The 18,635-nt window shown below is 46.4% G+C and overlaps 1 protein-coding gene across 1 annotated transcript in view; it reads right to left on the bottom strand.

Moving 5' to 3' along the window:
- LOC138245979 (proton channel OTOP2-like) overlaps nucleotides 1–18,635 on the bottom strand; it is a 154,079-nt gene that overhangs the window by 25,161 nt on the left and 110,283 nt on the right. Inside the window, exons 3-4 of the mRNA XM_069200100.1 lie at nucleotides 4,688–4,824; nucleotides 3,606–3,664 (exon numbers count right to left, since the gene is read on the bottom strand). Of these exons, the coding sequence (XP_069056201.1) occupies nucleotides 3,606–3,664; nucleotides 4,688–4,824 (196 nt within the window). The remainder of the gene's footprint in view (nucleotides 1–3,605; nucleotides 3,665–4,687; nucleotides 4,825–18,635) is intronic.

Genomic DNA, 18,635 nt, shown 5'->3' with positions numbered 1-18,635 from the left:
TCTGATTTATCCTATTTTGTCTGAGATGCTTAGAATCATAACAGATCCACAGTAGCAAGATGTCTCAGTAGGGGACACGCATCTGATCAATGAGGAGTCGCTACCCAGAGTACATTCAAGGGCTGGTGGAGCACTCAATTGCGTACATATAAGGACTCACCTGGCTGTATGATGTGGGAACACTGCTGAGACACTTGTTAGGGGGAGAGCATTTAGGGCCTGATTATGAGTTTGGCGGTCAGAAAACCCGACCACCAGACCCATGGTGAAGAGATCGATGTGGAGATGGCGATCTCCCCACCTGCCCTGTTAGGTGTTTTCCACTGGGCTGACCGGTGGAAACCAAGGTTTCAGAGGGTCAGCCCAGTGGAAATTGTGCGGTGGAGTTGGACTCGGCTCCATATGGAGCTGAGTCTAATGCCTTCGCAGAGGGGCCTCCCTAGCACCCTCGGAACGCGCACTGTCTGCTTAGCAGACAGTGCGCATTCCAAAAGTGCTGGGGAGGAGGGCCCTTGCACTGCTCATGACAATGTCATGGGCAATGCAGGGGCCCCCGTGGCGGTTGCCATGAAAAGGCTGGTGGAGAACATGGTTGTAATCAGCAGTGCAGCACTGATTTTAGCGCCAGCCTGGCTGATCACAACCAAGACAGCCGTCAGCCCATCGGGATCAGAGATCCTAGCGGAGACAGGGTCTTTTGGTGGTCCAACCTCCACCGCGAGTTGGGCAGTCCCTAAGTTTGGTACACTTGGTGGAAAAGGGACTTCATGCAAGAATCGGGGAAGAGTTACCTCTGCAAGACTGGGCATGCGAACGCACATCTAAACACATTTGGTCATTTTGACAGAGATATATTTGATGAAATGGGGTGGGTTACCTCACTGAGGGTATTTGTGAAGAAATTAACCTGGGTTAGTTTACATTTAGAGGAGCACAATAATGGCGCAGGGGTCTCTCATCTTGCTACATATGTGGCATACGGTCGCTGACAGTCTACATTGGGAAAGTGGGACTGTCACCTTTTCCATGCTGTAAAAAACTCCCAAATGAAAACATACATACAAACAATATAAGAAACACAAACTTAGATGCATTTGGTGAGTAAGGAAAACTCCTCTTGTTATGGTGGGTAGCAGCATTTACATGATTACAATGACTGGGGGACACTCACCTGATTACAAAGGCCAATGACCCTCATCTGGCTACAATGATCAGGGAACACTCAGTTAGCTACAAGGGCAACAACCCTCAACTGGTTACAGTGATCAGGGAACACTCACCTGGTTACAAGGGGCAAGGACTCTTGCCTGGTTACAATGATCAGTGGAAACGTACTTGGTTATATAAGGGTCAGGGACACTAATATGATTACAATAATCAGGGTAAACTCCCCTAGGTACTATGGGCAGGGCCAATCACCTGGGTACAATGGCAAGGAACACTCACCTGGGTACAACGGGCAGGGAAACTCAATTGGTACAGTGGGCAGAGATACTCAGTTAGTACACTGGGCAAATAAACTCACCTGGTTACAATGGGCAGGGACACTCACCCAGGTACAATAGGCAGGGACACTCACCTGGGCACAGTGGGCAGGGACATTCACCTGACTACTATGGGGAAGGACACTCGCCTGGGTAAAATGGACAGGGACACACACCTGGGTACAGTGGGCAGGGGCACTCACCTGCGTACCATGGCTAGGGACACTCACCTCGGTACAATTGGCCGGGACACTCACTTAGTACAATGGGTAGGGATATTCACTTATCATAATGGGCAGGGAAACATACCTAGTTGCAATGAGCAGGGACACTCACCTGGGTACAATGGGCAGGGGCACTCACCTGGGTACAGTGGGCACAGACATTCACCTGGCTACTATGGCCAGGGATACTCACCTGGTCACAATGGGCAGGGCCACTCACCTGGGTACAATGGGCAGGGACATTCTCTTGGGTGTAATGGGCAGGGACACTCACCTGATTACAATGATCGGGGGAAACTCACCAGGGTACAATGGGCAGGGACACTCACCTTATTACAATGGACGAGGACACTTACCTGGGTACAGTGATCAAGCAATACTCACTTAGGTACAATGGACAGAGACCCTCGCCTGGTTACAATGGGCAGGAACACTCACCTGGTTACAAGGTTCAGTGACACTCAACTGGTTACAATGATTGAGGACTCTCACCTGGTTACAAGGGGTAGAGACACTCACCTGGGTACATGGACAGGGACACTCACCTAGAAACAATGGGCAGGGACACTCAATTGATACAGTGGGCAGAGATACTCAGTTAGTATAATGGGCAGGGAAACTCACCTGGTTACAATGGGCAGGGACACTCACCCGGGTACAATTGGCAGGGACACTCACCTGGGTACAGTGAGCAGGGACATTCACCTGACTACTATGGGCAAGGACACTCACCTGGGTACAATGGGCAGGGACACACACGTGGTACACTGGGCAGGACACTCATCTGGGTACAATGGCTAGGGACACTCACCTTGGTACAATTGGCAGGGACATTCTCTTAGTACAATGGGCAGGGATATTCACTTAGTGCAATGAGCAGGGAAACATACCTAGTTGCAATGAGCAGGGGCACTTACCTGGGTACAAAGGGCAGGGACAATTACCTGGGTACAGTGGACACGGACATTCACCTGGCTGCTATGGCCAGGGATACTCACCTGGTTACAATGGGCAGGGCCACTCACCTGGGTACAATGGGCAGGGACATTCTCTTGGGCGTAATGGGCATGGGCACTGACCTGATTACAATGATCGGGGGAAACTCACCTTGGTACAATGGGCAGGGACACTCACCTTGTTACAATGGACTGGGACACTTACCTGGGTACAGTGATCAAGCAACACTCACTTGGGTACAATGGGCAGTGACCCTCGTCTGGTTACAATGGGCAGGGACACTCACCTGGTTACAAGATTCAGTGACACTTACCTGGTTACAATGATTGGGGACTCTCACCTGGTTACAAGGGGCAGAGACACTCACCTGGGTACAAGGGCAGGGACACTCATCTGGAAACAATTGGCAGGGACACTCACCTTGTTACAGTTAGCAGGGACACTCATCTGGCTACAATGGGCAGGGACACTCACCTGGTTACAATGATCAAGGAACACTCGCTTGAGTACAGTGGGCATGAACACTCTCCTGGTTACAATGGGCAGGGACACTCACTTAGGTACAATGATCAAGGAACACTCCCTTGTTCATTTGGCAGTGACACTCACCTAGTTACAATGGGCAAAGGCACTCACCTGGATACAATGGGCAGGGACACTTACTTAGGTACAATCGACAGAGGCACTCACCTGTGTACAATGGGCAAGGGTACTTACCGGGGTGCAATGGGCATGGGCATTCACCTGGTTACAATGGGCGGGGACACTCAGTACCTCGGTACAGTGATCAAGGAACACTCACCTGGCTACATTAATCTGGGAATCTACACCTGGTTACAAGGGTCAGGGTCACTCACCTTGTTACAATGATTGGGGGAAACTCACCTGGTTGCAAGGGGCAGAGATGCTCACCTGGTTACAATGATTAGGGGACACTCACCTGGTTAAATTTTGATGGATCTGAACGCAGTGCTTGCTGGACATCCAGAGAAATTGAGTCTGCGAAGAACCACAGAAACAGTAAATTGTTCAGTTTGAAGGGGAATAAAATGTGACTTCTAAGGCAACAGCAGGCATATTTTCTAAACCTCTGAAGCAACAGTAAGCATTTTTCTACACTCCTTAAGGATAGAGCAGGTGTGTTAAGCAAGGTAGAAAGGCTTTGATTCTGAGTTTGATGGAAACCAGGTGCTTTCTATTCCACCAGGTGAATAGCAATGCCCCGGGGTACTTTATTTATCTGATGCACTAAATAGCGTGCAATTATGAGTTTCTGGGGAAAAAGGTGCAGAGCTTGGTGCTCACCGTGCCAAAATCTACCTTGTAGGTAAGCACTGTAAACATTTCCCCTGTTAAATTTTGCAATGTTTTACCTGCTGAATTTTAATGGAGGATGGGATATTTCATATACCCTGTAATTATTGTTTGCTGTAAATACCACCCAACTCAGGATCTTATTTCTTGTTAATAGCTCTTGTTATCAAAATCAGAATCCTGCTTCAATAAAATATGTTTAAATGAGTTGTGTAAACAGAAAAGGATAGTGACACATATTCAACTTTTAGCACATTAAGCACACAAGCAGGGATGTTGCAATAGTTAACAGCGCAAAGACAGACACTTCTCTTTCTGAAGGCCGTGGGTCATGTTTTTCCTTGACATATGTTGGCAAACCAGTGAGATGAGGATGGTGGTCCAGGTAAGAAAGTCGAAGAGGACACATTGTGACTCACTGACTAATAGTGTTGTGAATAGGTTGTCTACCAAACATGTTTAACGAATGGTTAGGTTAGCGCTGTGACTGTACAGAAGAACGGCTATACTACATACTGCATGCATCAGACAAACAGAGAGGTAGAGAGGAAGGAGCTTTTGGGGTGAACATTGGTATTAGTGTCACTTGAGTCTGTGCCCCTGGCCTTTACCCTGAGATGAAGCAGCATGATAAGCAGCCAGATCAGCAGATATATTGTCATGGGCCCCTTAATAAAGGACCCTATGAAAAGGACCACCTTCTCTCACCTGAACAATCACAAACACCAGCTGGATCACAGGGTAGATGATCAAGAGTGAAGACACACAGGTGATGTAGCCCACGTAGTAGCCGATTTTGAGCCCGTCCAGTAGGATACTGCAGATCCCAAAGAAGAGGAGGCCACCTGTCCAATGAGGCACAAGTGTTATCTGCTGGTATCCGGTCCACATGAGGGACAGTCCCAAACAATACCACAAACTGTGGTTCTGTAACTTGGGTGACAACATCTATTCCTGGAGACTATGGTCATGTCACACAACCCATGTGACTTATGACAGAGGTAATCAATTTGTTGTTGTTCACTCACAACACAGACCCTTTCAGTGCATCTGTGAACCTGTTTCAATTGAGACAGTTAATTGTGTGTTAACGTTTACCATTGCAACCCTGTTAATCGTAAGAGTCAAAAATATATCTACATAATCTTGGAGTCTTATGAATACTTTAAAGACTTATGTAGAAAAGCTAGACGCAGAAATTAAGGAACACTTGGCCACTCATTAGTCTTGATCAGCTTTTTTCCAAATCCTATGCAAATACATGTTTGGGTAGAAATTAGAAGTCATCGGCTTAGTGGTAATTATTGCACCCTCCACAATATTCTCCAGGTGAATTTTGGCAGATCAAACATGGAAATTTATGGTCTCATTACGAGTTTGGCGGTCTCAATGAGAGACCGCCAAACACGCAGGGAAGACGCCACCACCATGGCAGTGGCACCCCCGGCCTATTACAATGTTCCTGTCGGTCTGACCGGCGGGAACATTGTATTAGGGCGTTCCTGTCAGTCAGACTGGCCAGAACAGCGCTACAAGATAGCACCCGGCTCCTTTAAAGGAGCCGAGTGCTATCTCGTAACACAAAGGGGGGCGACTAGCACCCTCGGAATGCGCACTGTCTGCAAAGCAAAGCAGACAGTGTGCATTCCGATGGTGCTGGGCAGGGGCACCCCTGCCTTGCTCATGCCTTACAATATAGGGATCTAGAGAAAAGTCAGGGGGAGGACAACACCCCTATGGCAGTGGCACCCCCAACCCTATTACAATGCTCCCGCTGGTCTGACTGGCAGGAACATTGTAATAGAGCGTTCCAAACAGTGCTACGAGATAGCACTCATCTCCCTTAAAGGAGCCAAGTGCTATCTCATAGCACATAGGGGGCCGACCAGCACCCTCGGAATGAGCACTGTCTGCAAAGAAGATAGTGCACATTCTGAAGGTCCTGGGCAAGGGAGCCCTTGCACTGTCCATGCCTTGGGCATGGGCAGTGCAGGGGCCCCTTGTGGCACCCAGCAAACCCTCATCTCCAGCTTTCCATGTCGGTGAAACTGGCAGTGAGGGGAGTTGTAATCAGTCAGGGAGCACTGATTTCAGCACCGCTCTGGCTGAGTACAACTCAGACTGCTGTCACCACGTCAGGAACCATGTCCCAGCAGGGACGGCGGCCCCCTAGTGGGTCCGCCCACCTGGGTTGTAATTGGGCCATCAACAAAAGATCATTGCGCCGTCATCAGCATCATATGGGGTCACGCTATGGGCACCAAATACACTTGTCATTGTGTCCTGGGTCGGAATCAGACACAAATAAGGACACATTCACAGTTACAATATGCCCCCACACTGCCTTGCAACACTACACAAAAACACACGTCTGCTCATCTCAGGCACAGGGACAGTGCAGTGTACATAAAATTGTGTCACACAACCCCAACAACACAGCAACATCACATCTACAAATACAACTCATACACTCACATTGCACACATGCCACAGATTGTCGTCAAATTCAACACACATATGTATGGATGTGTGGCATGAAACACAAACACCACTCCCATTAAACAGCCCTGCAAAGGACACACACATCATCCACATTGTAACACAATAGAAAGACAATGGATGGACAATAGACAGAGAGACAAATATACAAAGCTCACTATTCAAACAATACCTGCACAATTGGGATGCGGCATCAGAATCACTCAGGTAAGGAGGCTGCACTGGGACACAAATCACTTTGCACATGCCCGTTAAACAACATTTGCACAGGAATGGGTTCTACATGTATCTCAGGGACAAACAATACTAGACCCAAATGACATGCATACCTGCACAATGTGAAAGTGCAAGTCAACAAAGCACATACATCTGCAACTGCATGGGGCATACATCTACATGAAGTAGCTGCAAGGTATACACAGCTAAATGGACATCATACATGGTCATGTTGGGCAACACAAGATTAAGGGGGTCATTCTGACCCCGGCGGTCATGGACTGCAGGGGCCAGGGTTGGAGGGAGCACCGCCAACAGGCTGGCGGTGCTCCACAGGGTATTCTGACCGCGGCGGTTCAGCCGCGGCCAGAAAGGGAAAACCGACGGTCTCCCGCCGGTTTTCCGCTGCCCTGTAGAATCCTCCATGGCAGCACAGCGCAGCGAGCTGCGCCGCCATGGGGATTCTGGTACCCCATACCGCCATCCTGTTCCTGGCGGCAGAGCCGCCAGGAACAGGATGGCGGTATGGGGTGTCGTGGGGCCCCTGGGGGCCCCTGCAGTGCCCATGCCAATGGCATGGGCACTGCAGGGGCCCCCGTAAGAGGGCCCCACTTTGTATTTCAGTGTCTGCTTTGCAGACACTGAAATACGCGACAGGTGCCACTGCACCCGTCGCACCTTCCCACTCCGCCGGCTCAATTCTGAGCCGGCATCCTCGTGGGAAGGCTGTTTTGCACTGGGCTGGCGGGCGGCCTTTTGGCGGTCGCCCGCCAGCCCAGTGCAAAACCCAAAATACCCTCAGCGGTCTTTCGACCACGGAGCGGTATTTTGGAGGGGGGAACTCTGGCGGGCGGCCTCCGCCGCCCGCCAGGGTGAGAATCACCCCCTAAATACTTACCATACCAAACAGTACAAAATGCTATGACACAACCGTTGCATTTATACCTACATATCCATACAGTCAATGTATGTACTTGTCTTGGGGGACACCAGCACAACCCACAAAGTCAGATTCTGTGAACAACAGCAAATTGATGAGCAAGCAGGCTGAAACACACACAACTGTAGGCAGACAACACAAGTTACTCAGAAACAACCCAAAGGTAGAAAAGGAATGGCAGAACAAATGTGTACCCAAAACTAATAACAATATTAATATCCAAACTTGAAAAGTCCAAGGCCATTGGCCAGTCCATTTTGAAATGCACGGGCACATCACTGTGCTTTCACTTGACTCCTAACTGCCAAGGAACCTTCACAGGATGGGCATCAAGTGGACAGGCAGCACCTCAGGGATTCTCTTTTGGGAGGGGGGGGAGGATTCAAATTTGTATGGGTGGGTTTGGGTTTGGGTGTCGGAGAGGTGGACTGCTTCTTAGGAGGGGTTGGCTTTTTGTTTGGGAGAGGGGTCTGGGTGCTTACAGGGGAGCAGGTGTGACAGGGGAGGGCTCGGAGGTGGAAGGGATGGGTTGGGAGGTGGGTCAGGGCCTCTTGGGTTTGGGACAGGGGAGGAGCGAGCAGGGGAAAGATCAAGGTCAAACAGAAAGAACGTTCTTAGGAACACAGGGATGGTCAGCATACAGGGGTGGGGATTTGAAGGTTGAGGGAGTGATTGCCTGCTGTGGTGGTGTGGATGTCTTGGGTGTTTATGTGTGGGAAGTATGTTTGTATTTCAGTGGTGTCTGTTGCTTGGGTGAGTGTGGGCATTTGTGTGTCCTGGGGGCTGGAAGGTGGAGGTGCTGGGTGATGTGGGAGTGGTGAATGTGTGTGTGTCTGTTGGGGTGGTGTCTGCAGGTATGGTGGTAGTGGTGGATGTCTGTGTGTCTGTTGGGGTGGTGCCTGTGGGTATGCTTGATGCTGTGTGTGTTACAATGGGGGTGACTGGGGAAGTGGTGACTGATGTTGTGTGTGTGGGTGTCTGTTGTTTGCTTGCGTGCTGGTGTGTTTTGTGGTGCTTGTGTCTATGTGTGCTGCTCCTATGTGTTCAGGTGTGTGTGTGTGCGGATCAGTCTGTGTGCTTGGGGTAGGTAGGGGAATGGGGGATTTGGACTGGGAAGAGGGAGGTGGAGGGGGACAGAAGATGGGGGATGACTGACTGCCGTTAGTGTGGCGACCAGAGCCTGAAAAGATCTCTGTAGACCAGACAGTGTACCATGAATGCCTTCTAAGACAACATTGGTCTTCGTCAGTTGGGTTGCCAATCCCTGGATTGCATTCACAATGGCTGTCTGACCACAGGGGTACTCCCCAGGAGGTCAATAGCCTCCTCACTGAGGTCAGTAGGGGCAACAGGGGCTGGGGCGGAGGTGCTTTTGGCAAAGGAGACACCCACCCTCTTGGGTGAACGGGCATGGCCAACTGGGTGGAGAGGAATATAGAGGGTGGTGATAGAATCGGGGGTTGGACAAAGATGGTACAGGGGTACAACCCGATGGGTCCACCACCACTAGGGAGTGTCCACTTGAGGAACAATCCAATAATGAAGATTATGTTGTTCCGGTCTCCCCCATGTCACTCCCCTCACCTTCCGGGCCACTTGGTCCCTCTGTGTCAGTGGCATATTGACCTGAGGTCCTGTGGCCAGATGCGTTCCCACTTGGCTGTGCCCTGTCTTCTTCACTTCCCTGGACTGATGCTACAAATACAAAGAGAAATATGGGTCATCACATGTCCACGATCACACTTGAACAACAGCTCTGATTAGCAAACATTACCACGATGTCAAGTAGGCCCCAGCAACAAACTCCACCTAAGTGGGCCATACATGTGCCATACCATGTGATGGCATCTGAACTGTCAACAGTTGCCCACAGGAAAATCAGGAGCTCAGACAACTACAATTGTGGCTGAATTTGTGCAATCACAGTAACCATTGAACTAGTAGGAGACCTCATCACCCTCAATGCTTTGCCCCATGGAATATTCCTCAGTTACCTGTTGTCATACAATAGTAGGCCAATGCCAACTGCATTCCCACAGATCCCACACAAAGTCATGCACACATCTATTTGTCACATACAAAATGACCCAGCATTAAGAAATGATGCTCCAGAATCCTGCATGTTATTGACAAACGTACAATAGCCTGGAGAAGGTGACAAGGAAATACTCATGTCACACTGGAAGCAGTTCCACAATGCACACTTCACCAAGTGATATTTGTCCCAGTGGCGTCATGGAGGTAGTACTAATGTTGCTCAGATAGGCCACACATTTGGCATAGAAATGGAAACTGTAGACAGTATGTGAAATATGTCAGGGAGAGATGTCTCTAAACTCCCCAACACAATGAATCAGCAAGCCCCAGGGAAATCACCACTAATATCTGGCACCCCTTACAATTACATACTCTGAGTGCATCAGTAGACGCTATTAGTCCTTTTGATGTTGAAGAGGCCCAGAGATGTGCAAGTGCTTTTTAAAGGCCCTCAACATTTGGAAGCTACATCATTGTCTCCATTATGGTCATACAAACCCAGATGTCTGTGGATGAGTGCTTGTACCCAAACACATATGATTTCAACGTAACTGCAAGTCACTCCATGATGCATGCCAACAGTCAGGTTACAAACCTTACTCATTTCACATGTGCTTAGAACTTTGTCACATGATTTTACATCAATGGCATAGAAATGCACATTGCAGAAAAAAACTGTAGGCCTACCTGTCATGTCCGTCATTGGTACTGCAGTTGTACATGCCAAATGATGTGCTATGACGCATGAGGGTAAGTGTCAGCCAATAAACAATGGTGACACACTCCTTTATGTGGCACAACATGAAATGTACCCCCATTGTAAGTGTTTTATTCCACACACAGGTTGCCATGCACATAAATGTGAGGGAATACAGACATCATCCCATCAACACAGGTAGACCATGAATGAAACAGCAGCTTACAAATGTTTTGCTGAAGAGAAAGGGACACATGCTGACATGTAGGCACAAGGAATGTTGGCAACACTGATGGCACATAAGTCATGTCAATGGCATTCCCCACCTACCATAGGAATGTATTGATCTATAGCTGACCCAAAGACCAAATTATGCTCTTTCACATCCATAATGGCCATCTTCACATTACAGACTGAAGCACCAGCAACCGTCATATGTTGAAGACAACCAGTCATGGCTGAGGACAGTGATCCATCACTTCCTTACCTTTGGCCTGCAACACTGAAGAGTAGTGGTCTGTGGCATAGAATTTACACTCACTACAACAACAAACACTTCTTGATTGACCCCTGTACTCAGCCATATGTTGTCCCTGGAGATCAAGTGTTTTGTGGATTGTATACAGTTGTGTCCTAGGTCGCGGGCCAATAGGCAAGGCACATCAGTATACAACACATGGCACATCTACACAAACAATCACTTATCTACTGTGTTACATATGGCTCATCCCTAATCTTCAGGTGGAACTGTCTGAACCTAACACATTCACTTGGCAATGTGACAGGCAGGAATATGCACTGTACTCACCCCCTTGTAACTGCTGTGCTGTCCTCAAATCCCAATCAAGGTCTTGGTAGGCCACCACCAGAGTGCAGGTCATTAGTGGGGTCATGCTCCAATGGGAACCCCACCCACGTTGGGAGGACACCCACAGCTGGTCCTCTGCGATCTTCTAGGCCCAGCGTCTCAGGTCCTCCCACCTCTTCCAACAGTGGGAGCTTCGCCGGCTGTGGACCCCCAGGGTCCCCACCTTCTGGGCAATGGCTTGCCATAGTTCCTTTTTCTGATAGGCGTTGACCTGCATGGATGCAAAAAACAAATCAAGAGATTACAATCTCAAGTTTTATCACAAATGGTTGAGTCACATACATGTCAGTAACATCAAGCTAGGACTTTTCTATTTGTTAATACTGCACAAGTGTGAAACACACAAGCCAATAAGTATCGGGACCTGACTACAGACATGTGTATTTGAATCTGCAGACTAACCCACTACCCTGATCATGGCTTACAATGACTAAGCAAGCTTACTGACATCAGGTAGCCCATGCTCTAGCAACCTGTACTGTGATATGAGCCACAATAAAACACAACACATATGTGGTGTGGCTGCTTAGGCATGAATGGACCAACACATTCACACACTGTGAGAATGACTCACTGCATACAGTCCCTACAGGCAACTGCCAGAGTACAAACCTCAACACTGCACATGAGTGACAATCAAGGGGTTGGCATGGTGGGCACATGAAGTATCTCCCTTGTCCATTTGTGGACATGTGGAATAACAAATGCAGACTCATACCACTGCAAGGGGGTAGGGTTCTGTGGTGTGTTCCTGCTCAATAGAACACTCATTTGGACATATGTGCATAACCTACTGAGATGTCAGCCAACAAATAAAAGCATGCATTGTGCAGTTTCTGCTATGTGACCAAGATACTGAGTCACTTATCATGGCCTCCCAGGAATCTACACGCTGCCTGCACTGTGGGACTGCCAATTACGCAATATGCCTGTACAGGACAAAGGTGACAACAGAGCTGTTGGGGTAAGTGATGTGTCATAAGTCTAAGACACACATTGACAATGATGCTAAATGCATATATGGACTAGATCAGTGGTTCCCAACCTTTTGACTCCTGAGGACCCCCACTGAATCATTACTGGAAGCTGGGGTCCCTACAGCAATTTGTACAATTTAAATTTCAAACATTAAAACAGTAACTCACCAAAAATACACAAACAAGAACACCTCAACACTCAAATTACTAAAGATTAAGCAAGCAGACAATGAGTTTGTGATGGGTGAATTTATTACAATGCTGATGCAGTAAATACAATTTGGACAGAAAAGAAGGAAAAAATTAAACAAAAAGCTGTCAGTCATGGTGAATGAAATAATTGGAGTAGATGCCACACCATTGGGAGTCTAAAGTCCAGAGTACTCCTCCGATTGGAACTGGTAGGTGGTTCAGGATCAGTCAACAGATTTTAGGATCAATCAACAGAGAGTAGGTCCTTTAGGAAGAGGTGACTTGTTGGCAATGATGGGTGTCTTGCCACTGGCACCTCCTGGATTTTTTGCTGGACGTCCCTGCTTGCTTGGAGGGGGGACCTGCTACTACAGAGGCAGTGGTGTCTAGGGCTGGTTTTTCCACTGGCACGGACACCCTTCCAGTGGCTGGTACCAATCTAGAAGTGCCTGCTGTTGGAGAGCCAAAGGAAGAGGAAGATTGGTTTAGATAAGCCCTGCTCGGGACTGTGTGAATGTCCCTCATCACCCCTGTTAGGGAGGCCATGTTGGTATTGTGAGCTGACCATGTCATGTGCGGGCAATGCAGGGGCCCACATGCCCTGCACCCTCAGAATGTGCACTGTCTGCTGTCCCATGCTATGTGTGTCCCATTGTCCTCGGCTCCATGAGGACTGTTTCCACTGGATTGACCGGTGGAAACCTCCTATTATGGAGGTATCCGCGGTCAGCCCAGTGGAAACATCGTAATATGGCTGGGGGGGAGACCGCCAGCCCTGCAACTGTCTCCTCCCCATGGGGCTGCGGGCCAGCAGTCGGCCCGCCAGCCTCGTAATGAGGCCCTAAGTTTTATTTAGTACATTTCTTTTGAATGGGAAATGTGCTATTTAATTGTTTGTGTCAATATTATGTGATTGTTATTTGGAATTGTGTGGGTTATGTCTTGTCACTAATTTATGTGATGATTGAGTTTGTTTTTAATTCCTTGGTTGGTGACAATTACTTTTTTTATTACATTATTTATATAATATTTTATCATCACAGTGTTCATTATTATTGGAATTATAATTACTTTTTTGACTGATGTAATAAAATATTATTCTTATTATTTATAAAAATGATTTATAATTTTTGGTTTAGATTTTGTGATTTGTTTAGGACTTTGGTAGGTTACTATTAATTTTTAAATACACATTTGGCCATTATTTCTAATTTATGTACCCCTTTGCTATTTATGAAAAGTTTGACTTTAAATGTAGCATGTTGTACATTCTTTTGGTTTGGTTGCTAACTGTGGGTGACCTTGGCTTACACCTTACTCCATTCATAATGGTTGGTGGCTTTGCTCTTTTTGTAATGCTTCTGCAAATTTATACAATGTAGGATGAGTTCTGCCCAGTGTGGACTGGAAGGTATTGTGCCATCCTTCCACTGTGCTGTTTGTTTTGGCTTCCTGTGCCAAGGTGCTGTCACAGACATTCCACCATGGTATTTGGAATTTTAGTTGGCATCTGTGTCCAGAGCGATGCAGTCTGTCAACTCAGGTGTCTTCGGAACAACCCATTAGGGGTCTTAGTTTGTATTCATTGTGTTGGTAGAAAGGACTTTCTATTAGTAAATTGTAGTGGTTGGCTACCTATGTGACAGCTACATAGGCTAGCACTGTCATTTGTAAAAAAAAAATGCAAATGCCAATTGGCTATTTGTAGAATATTCTACACTTAGAGCAGATAGTTATATGTGTCCATATGCTTTGATTAAAATGATAGTAACAGCCTTGTAAGGCTGTGTGGAGGCAGGTTTTTCTAATGGTTTAAATCATGGCTTGCTCAAAGCCTATGATTATGTTTTGTGGGTCATATTTATGTGTTTCCTGTTTAAAGTGGTTTAAGAGGTTGTAGTAAGTGCTGCTATGTTTAGTTGGTAGTAGGGCATACATAAAGGGACAGTTGTATTTTGATATTCACCATGTATGGTGTATATCTGAGTGAATGTTTGGGACGTATTTTGAAGGTCCCATCCATCATTCACATTTGACATTGGCTACGTTTTAGTAAGTTTTTTGCTGTACAAAATTAAGATTCATTTCTCATTATTTAGGCTGTCATGTAAAATGAAATGTTCTTCATTATATGTCATACTTAAAAGTTCAGGTTTTTGTATGTCTTAATGTCTTCTAGGGCAGGAGGAGTATCGCTGGTTGCACTTTTAGTTTGTGCAATTAAACGTATAAGTTGTAGTTGGCCTTGGATGTGTTCGGGAACTTTAGGCAGTTTATCTGTAAGGGTGGTGGTTGTAAGTTCCTGGGAACTGGTCCCTACCTCTCTTATATCCTGCAAAATCTCCCTTACTTCTATTTCTGTCACATATGGGGGTGGTTGTAGTCTCTTACATGAACTACATCATCATCTTTTTAGTTCCCCTCCCATAGCATGCATTAGAATAATATTTGGTTTATTTCCAACTTCTATTTCCTGTTGATACTGTAGGTGTAGCCCGTGTGATTTAGTAACTGCTTTCCTTTCTGTGAGGTTATATACTTAGCTGCCTCTGGTATTGTATCTGAAAGTAGTGTAATAGTATAAATATATACAGCATTTTAAAGATTTTACACTTGTTATTTGATTGTAAAATTATGCAGCTACTTCTATTTTATATACTTACATGTATGTTCTATTCATATGTTTCACACATTTTTGCAGTTTTTCCGTTGGGGGTGATCTAATGTGGAGCAGGTGCTTTCTTTTCTGCTAGATGAAAAAAAGAAGTTGGTTGCATTTTGAATTTTATTTAGGTGGTAGTGTAGCGGCTGAGGTCAGTAGATTTATTTTTACTTGCTATGTGGGTGAGTTTACAGTTTCTTAAAAATGTATGTATACTTAGTTTCTTACATCTTTTTGCTGGTTTGTGGTAGTCACTTTCTTCTGGCAGCTTATCACTTTTTCAAGTTGATCCTTTGTCTTTTAGGAAGTCTATGAAAAGAGATTGAAGTTTGAGAGTTTATTATTACTTGTTTGTTATTTACAGTTTTTAAGTTTTTTACCAAGTATGTTTAAGTTTAAATTTAGGTTTTACTTACTTGGTCAGGTAGTTGTTGAGGTATATTTACTTTCTCTTCAATGATCTGGTCAGAGAATCCAGCAGAGTTTCCTCGTCTTGCAGCATTTGTCATTTTTGGTGTATTTAGTTGTTTAAATTAGTGTGCCTTTTATATTGTTGATTTAATTGTCTGATGTTATTGCTTAAAGTTGTTTATAAAAAATGTGTATTGGTTGGTTTAAATGTAGTTTGAATTTTTTTAACACTTATGCCTTTCTATAGTAAACACTATTTTAAGTTTTATTTTTAATATATGATACATAGGCCCTCATTTGGACATTGGTGGTAAAAAGCTCCTACTGCCACAGCGACGCCCACCAAACACCAAAAGACCGTCGCCACTGCTACCATCCGTCCGCCATAATATGACTACAGCCGGATTTCCGCCACAAGAAGGGCAGAAATCCGGCTGTGGCCATGCTGACGGATGGTGGTAAGGTGGCACTGCTACCACCAGCAGCGCCACCCCAGTAGACCGCTGCCAGCCGTATTATAACAAATAATATGGCCTGGCGGTGTTCTGCTAGCAGGCGCTGCTGGCAGTAGCAGTGGCCCGTCCCATCCCCTGCCGGAAGACCCCCTGGATACAGGTAAGTCGGGTCTCTGACAGGGGAGAGGGGTGGGGGGGTTGTGTGTGTGGGGGGGGGGTGCATGTATGTGTGAGTGTGTGCGTCAATGCAAGTGTTTGTGTGGTGTTGTTTGCTTGCGTGGCTGAATGTGTGTGAGTGCGTGGATGAATGTGTGTGAGTGCCTGTATGTATAGTAATGTGTATGCGTATCGGCGTGTATGTTATGATGTGTGTGCGGATGTATGTGTGAATGAATGTATGCATGTGCGTATGTATGTGTGGATGAGTGTGTGTCTGTGTGCTCGTGTGTCTGTGTGTTTTAGTGGGGCGTGGATGTAGGGGGTTGTGGGGGGCGTCTGGGGAGTAGTAGGTGGGGTGGGGGTTCCTATCAGTGATAGGGAAGGAATTTCCTATCACTAATAGGGCCTACTGCCATGGTTTTCATGGTGTTACGAACGCTATGAAAACCACTGTGGTAGGAAGGGACATAATACCTCCGGCGGAACAATGGTGGCCGCCGGGCTGGAGATTCTCATCTCCAGCCCGGCGGCTGCTACCGCCATGGCGGTCTGAGTGGTACATTGGCGGGTTGGCTTCAGCCAACCCACCAATGTCATAATTGTATTGTTATGATTTTTAGTATGTAATTTATTGGGGTGAATGGTAAAGATTTTGTTAATGTAATATATTTAATTTAAACATACATGTACAATATTTTAGGTTTATTTCCAATAATTGTTTTATGTAAAAATTGATTTTTATGTTTATTAATGATTATTTAATTATGTTGGAAATAACATAGTGGTATGTATTGTGTGAATCGGTATTTGTGATCTATTATATGTTTAATGGTAACAATATTTTTGTTTCCATTATTTCTGGTTTTCATATAGGTTCAAATCGATATTTTTAACAACGATATTTGTGCTCTCGATATTTGTGGTTTTACTAGTTATGTCTAGCGAGTCGATATTTTTGTTATCGATATTTAATTTCCGATATTTTTGTGTTTTTAATATTGTATGCATCTATATTATGTCAGTGATCCTCTGTTTTATGGTGGGGTTTATTGCCCATGGCCTAATTAGATAATACTGTGATCTCTCTGATTTGGTTAGTTGGAAAGATTGTTTGCACTCCTCGAATTATCGTATGTCATCCCTAGAGAATATATCTGAAATAGCTAAACATTGCCCTCCTCTCCGTTTATCAAACGGACCTGATTGAATCACTGACGAAAATGCACCATTGAAAGGAAGAAGGTGGTGATGGAAAGATATTCAGTTGTGTTTTTTTGGTTAATTCACCCCAGATTGTGAGCCTAGTGGTTGATGGAGTGCTAAGGTAAGCATTCAGAGACCGGTCATAATTTGGCTCTCAACTCAGCTCCCACGTTGTTTTTACCTAACACAGCCCGATCCACGTGAGGCCAGATTTGCTCAGTTTCCCTAAGAGATCATTCTTCTTTAACATGTAATTGTGCATAGTTGTGTAAGTAGTGAAGCCTGACAGGGCTATGCCACCTTCCTACTTGTATTTTCATAATGCATTGAAGGCCAATATTCACTCCCAAAAAGGAAGAAGACCTGGGCGGAGTTCGCGGAGTTGATTAAAAACTCAGTGGAATTCCACGGAGGCGGAGTTCCGTTACCTGCGGAGTCCTGAATGTGCCCGATCTTGGTACGCTAAGCAGGGCCGGGCCTGGTTAGTCAGGCACGACCCTGCTTAGCGATTCTGAGACCAGGCACATCCAGGAGATTGCCGTAGGCAGTGAAAGCTACCATTTCAGGCCTCTTGTGCACCGGCCATGCCCAGTGCACTGCACACAGGGAAGGTTGGTGCACAAGAGGCCTGAAACAGCACCTTTCTTTCAAGCCAGGGCAGTAGGCAGCAAAAGCTGCCAGGCCTCTTGTGCACCGGCATGCTCCATGTGCACTGCACACAGGACATGCCGGTGTCCAAGAGGCCTGAAACGGCAGCTTTCACTGCCTGAATTTAGGCTTGGGCCATGGGCAGTGAAAGCTGCTGTTTCAGTCCATGTTTGTGCACCAGTGTGCACAAAACAAGGAAAAAGAAAAGAAGAGACAAGTACTTACCTGGGTCTTCCAGAAGGTCCTCTTCTCCTTCATCGGCCTCCGCAGCAACCTGGCTTTCGGCATCCCTCTGCCCCCTGCTCCCGTACTCCGGTGCGCACTGCAGCCCAGCTATGGGCTACACAGCGCAAGTGCAGACTGTTTGCACTTGCGGTGTGTAGCCCATGAATGGGCTACAGTGCTCACCAGGTGAGCTCGGCTCTGCTGGTGCGGCTAGCAGAGTTTTTGGACTAACTCCATGCTCCAAGCGAAGCGCAGAATGCCAAAAACTCCATTAGCTTCACCAGCCGAGCGGAGCTCCCCGCACACCCCTAAAATCAAGGTCACTTTTTTGAAGGTTTTAAAAATCTCTGTATGGGCCAATGTAGGAAGTGCTTGAAAAATATACAGTACTCTCGGGCAAAACGTTCATTTTAGCTGATTTTATTTTTCCTATTTATGAGAGGTAAAAAGGGGTCCACCAGCGAAAA

Source organism: Pleurodeles waltl, chromosome 7, assembly GCF_031143425.1.
Source record: "Pleurodeles waltl isolate 20211129_DDA chromosome 7, aPleWal1.hap1.20221129, whole genome shotgun sequence".
NCBI lineage: Eukaryota > Metazoa > Chordata > Amphibia > Caudata > Salamandridae > Pleurodeles > Pleurodeles waltl.
This window is presented reverse-complemented; position numbering and strand designations above follow the sequence as displayed.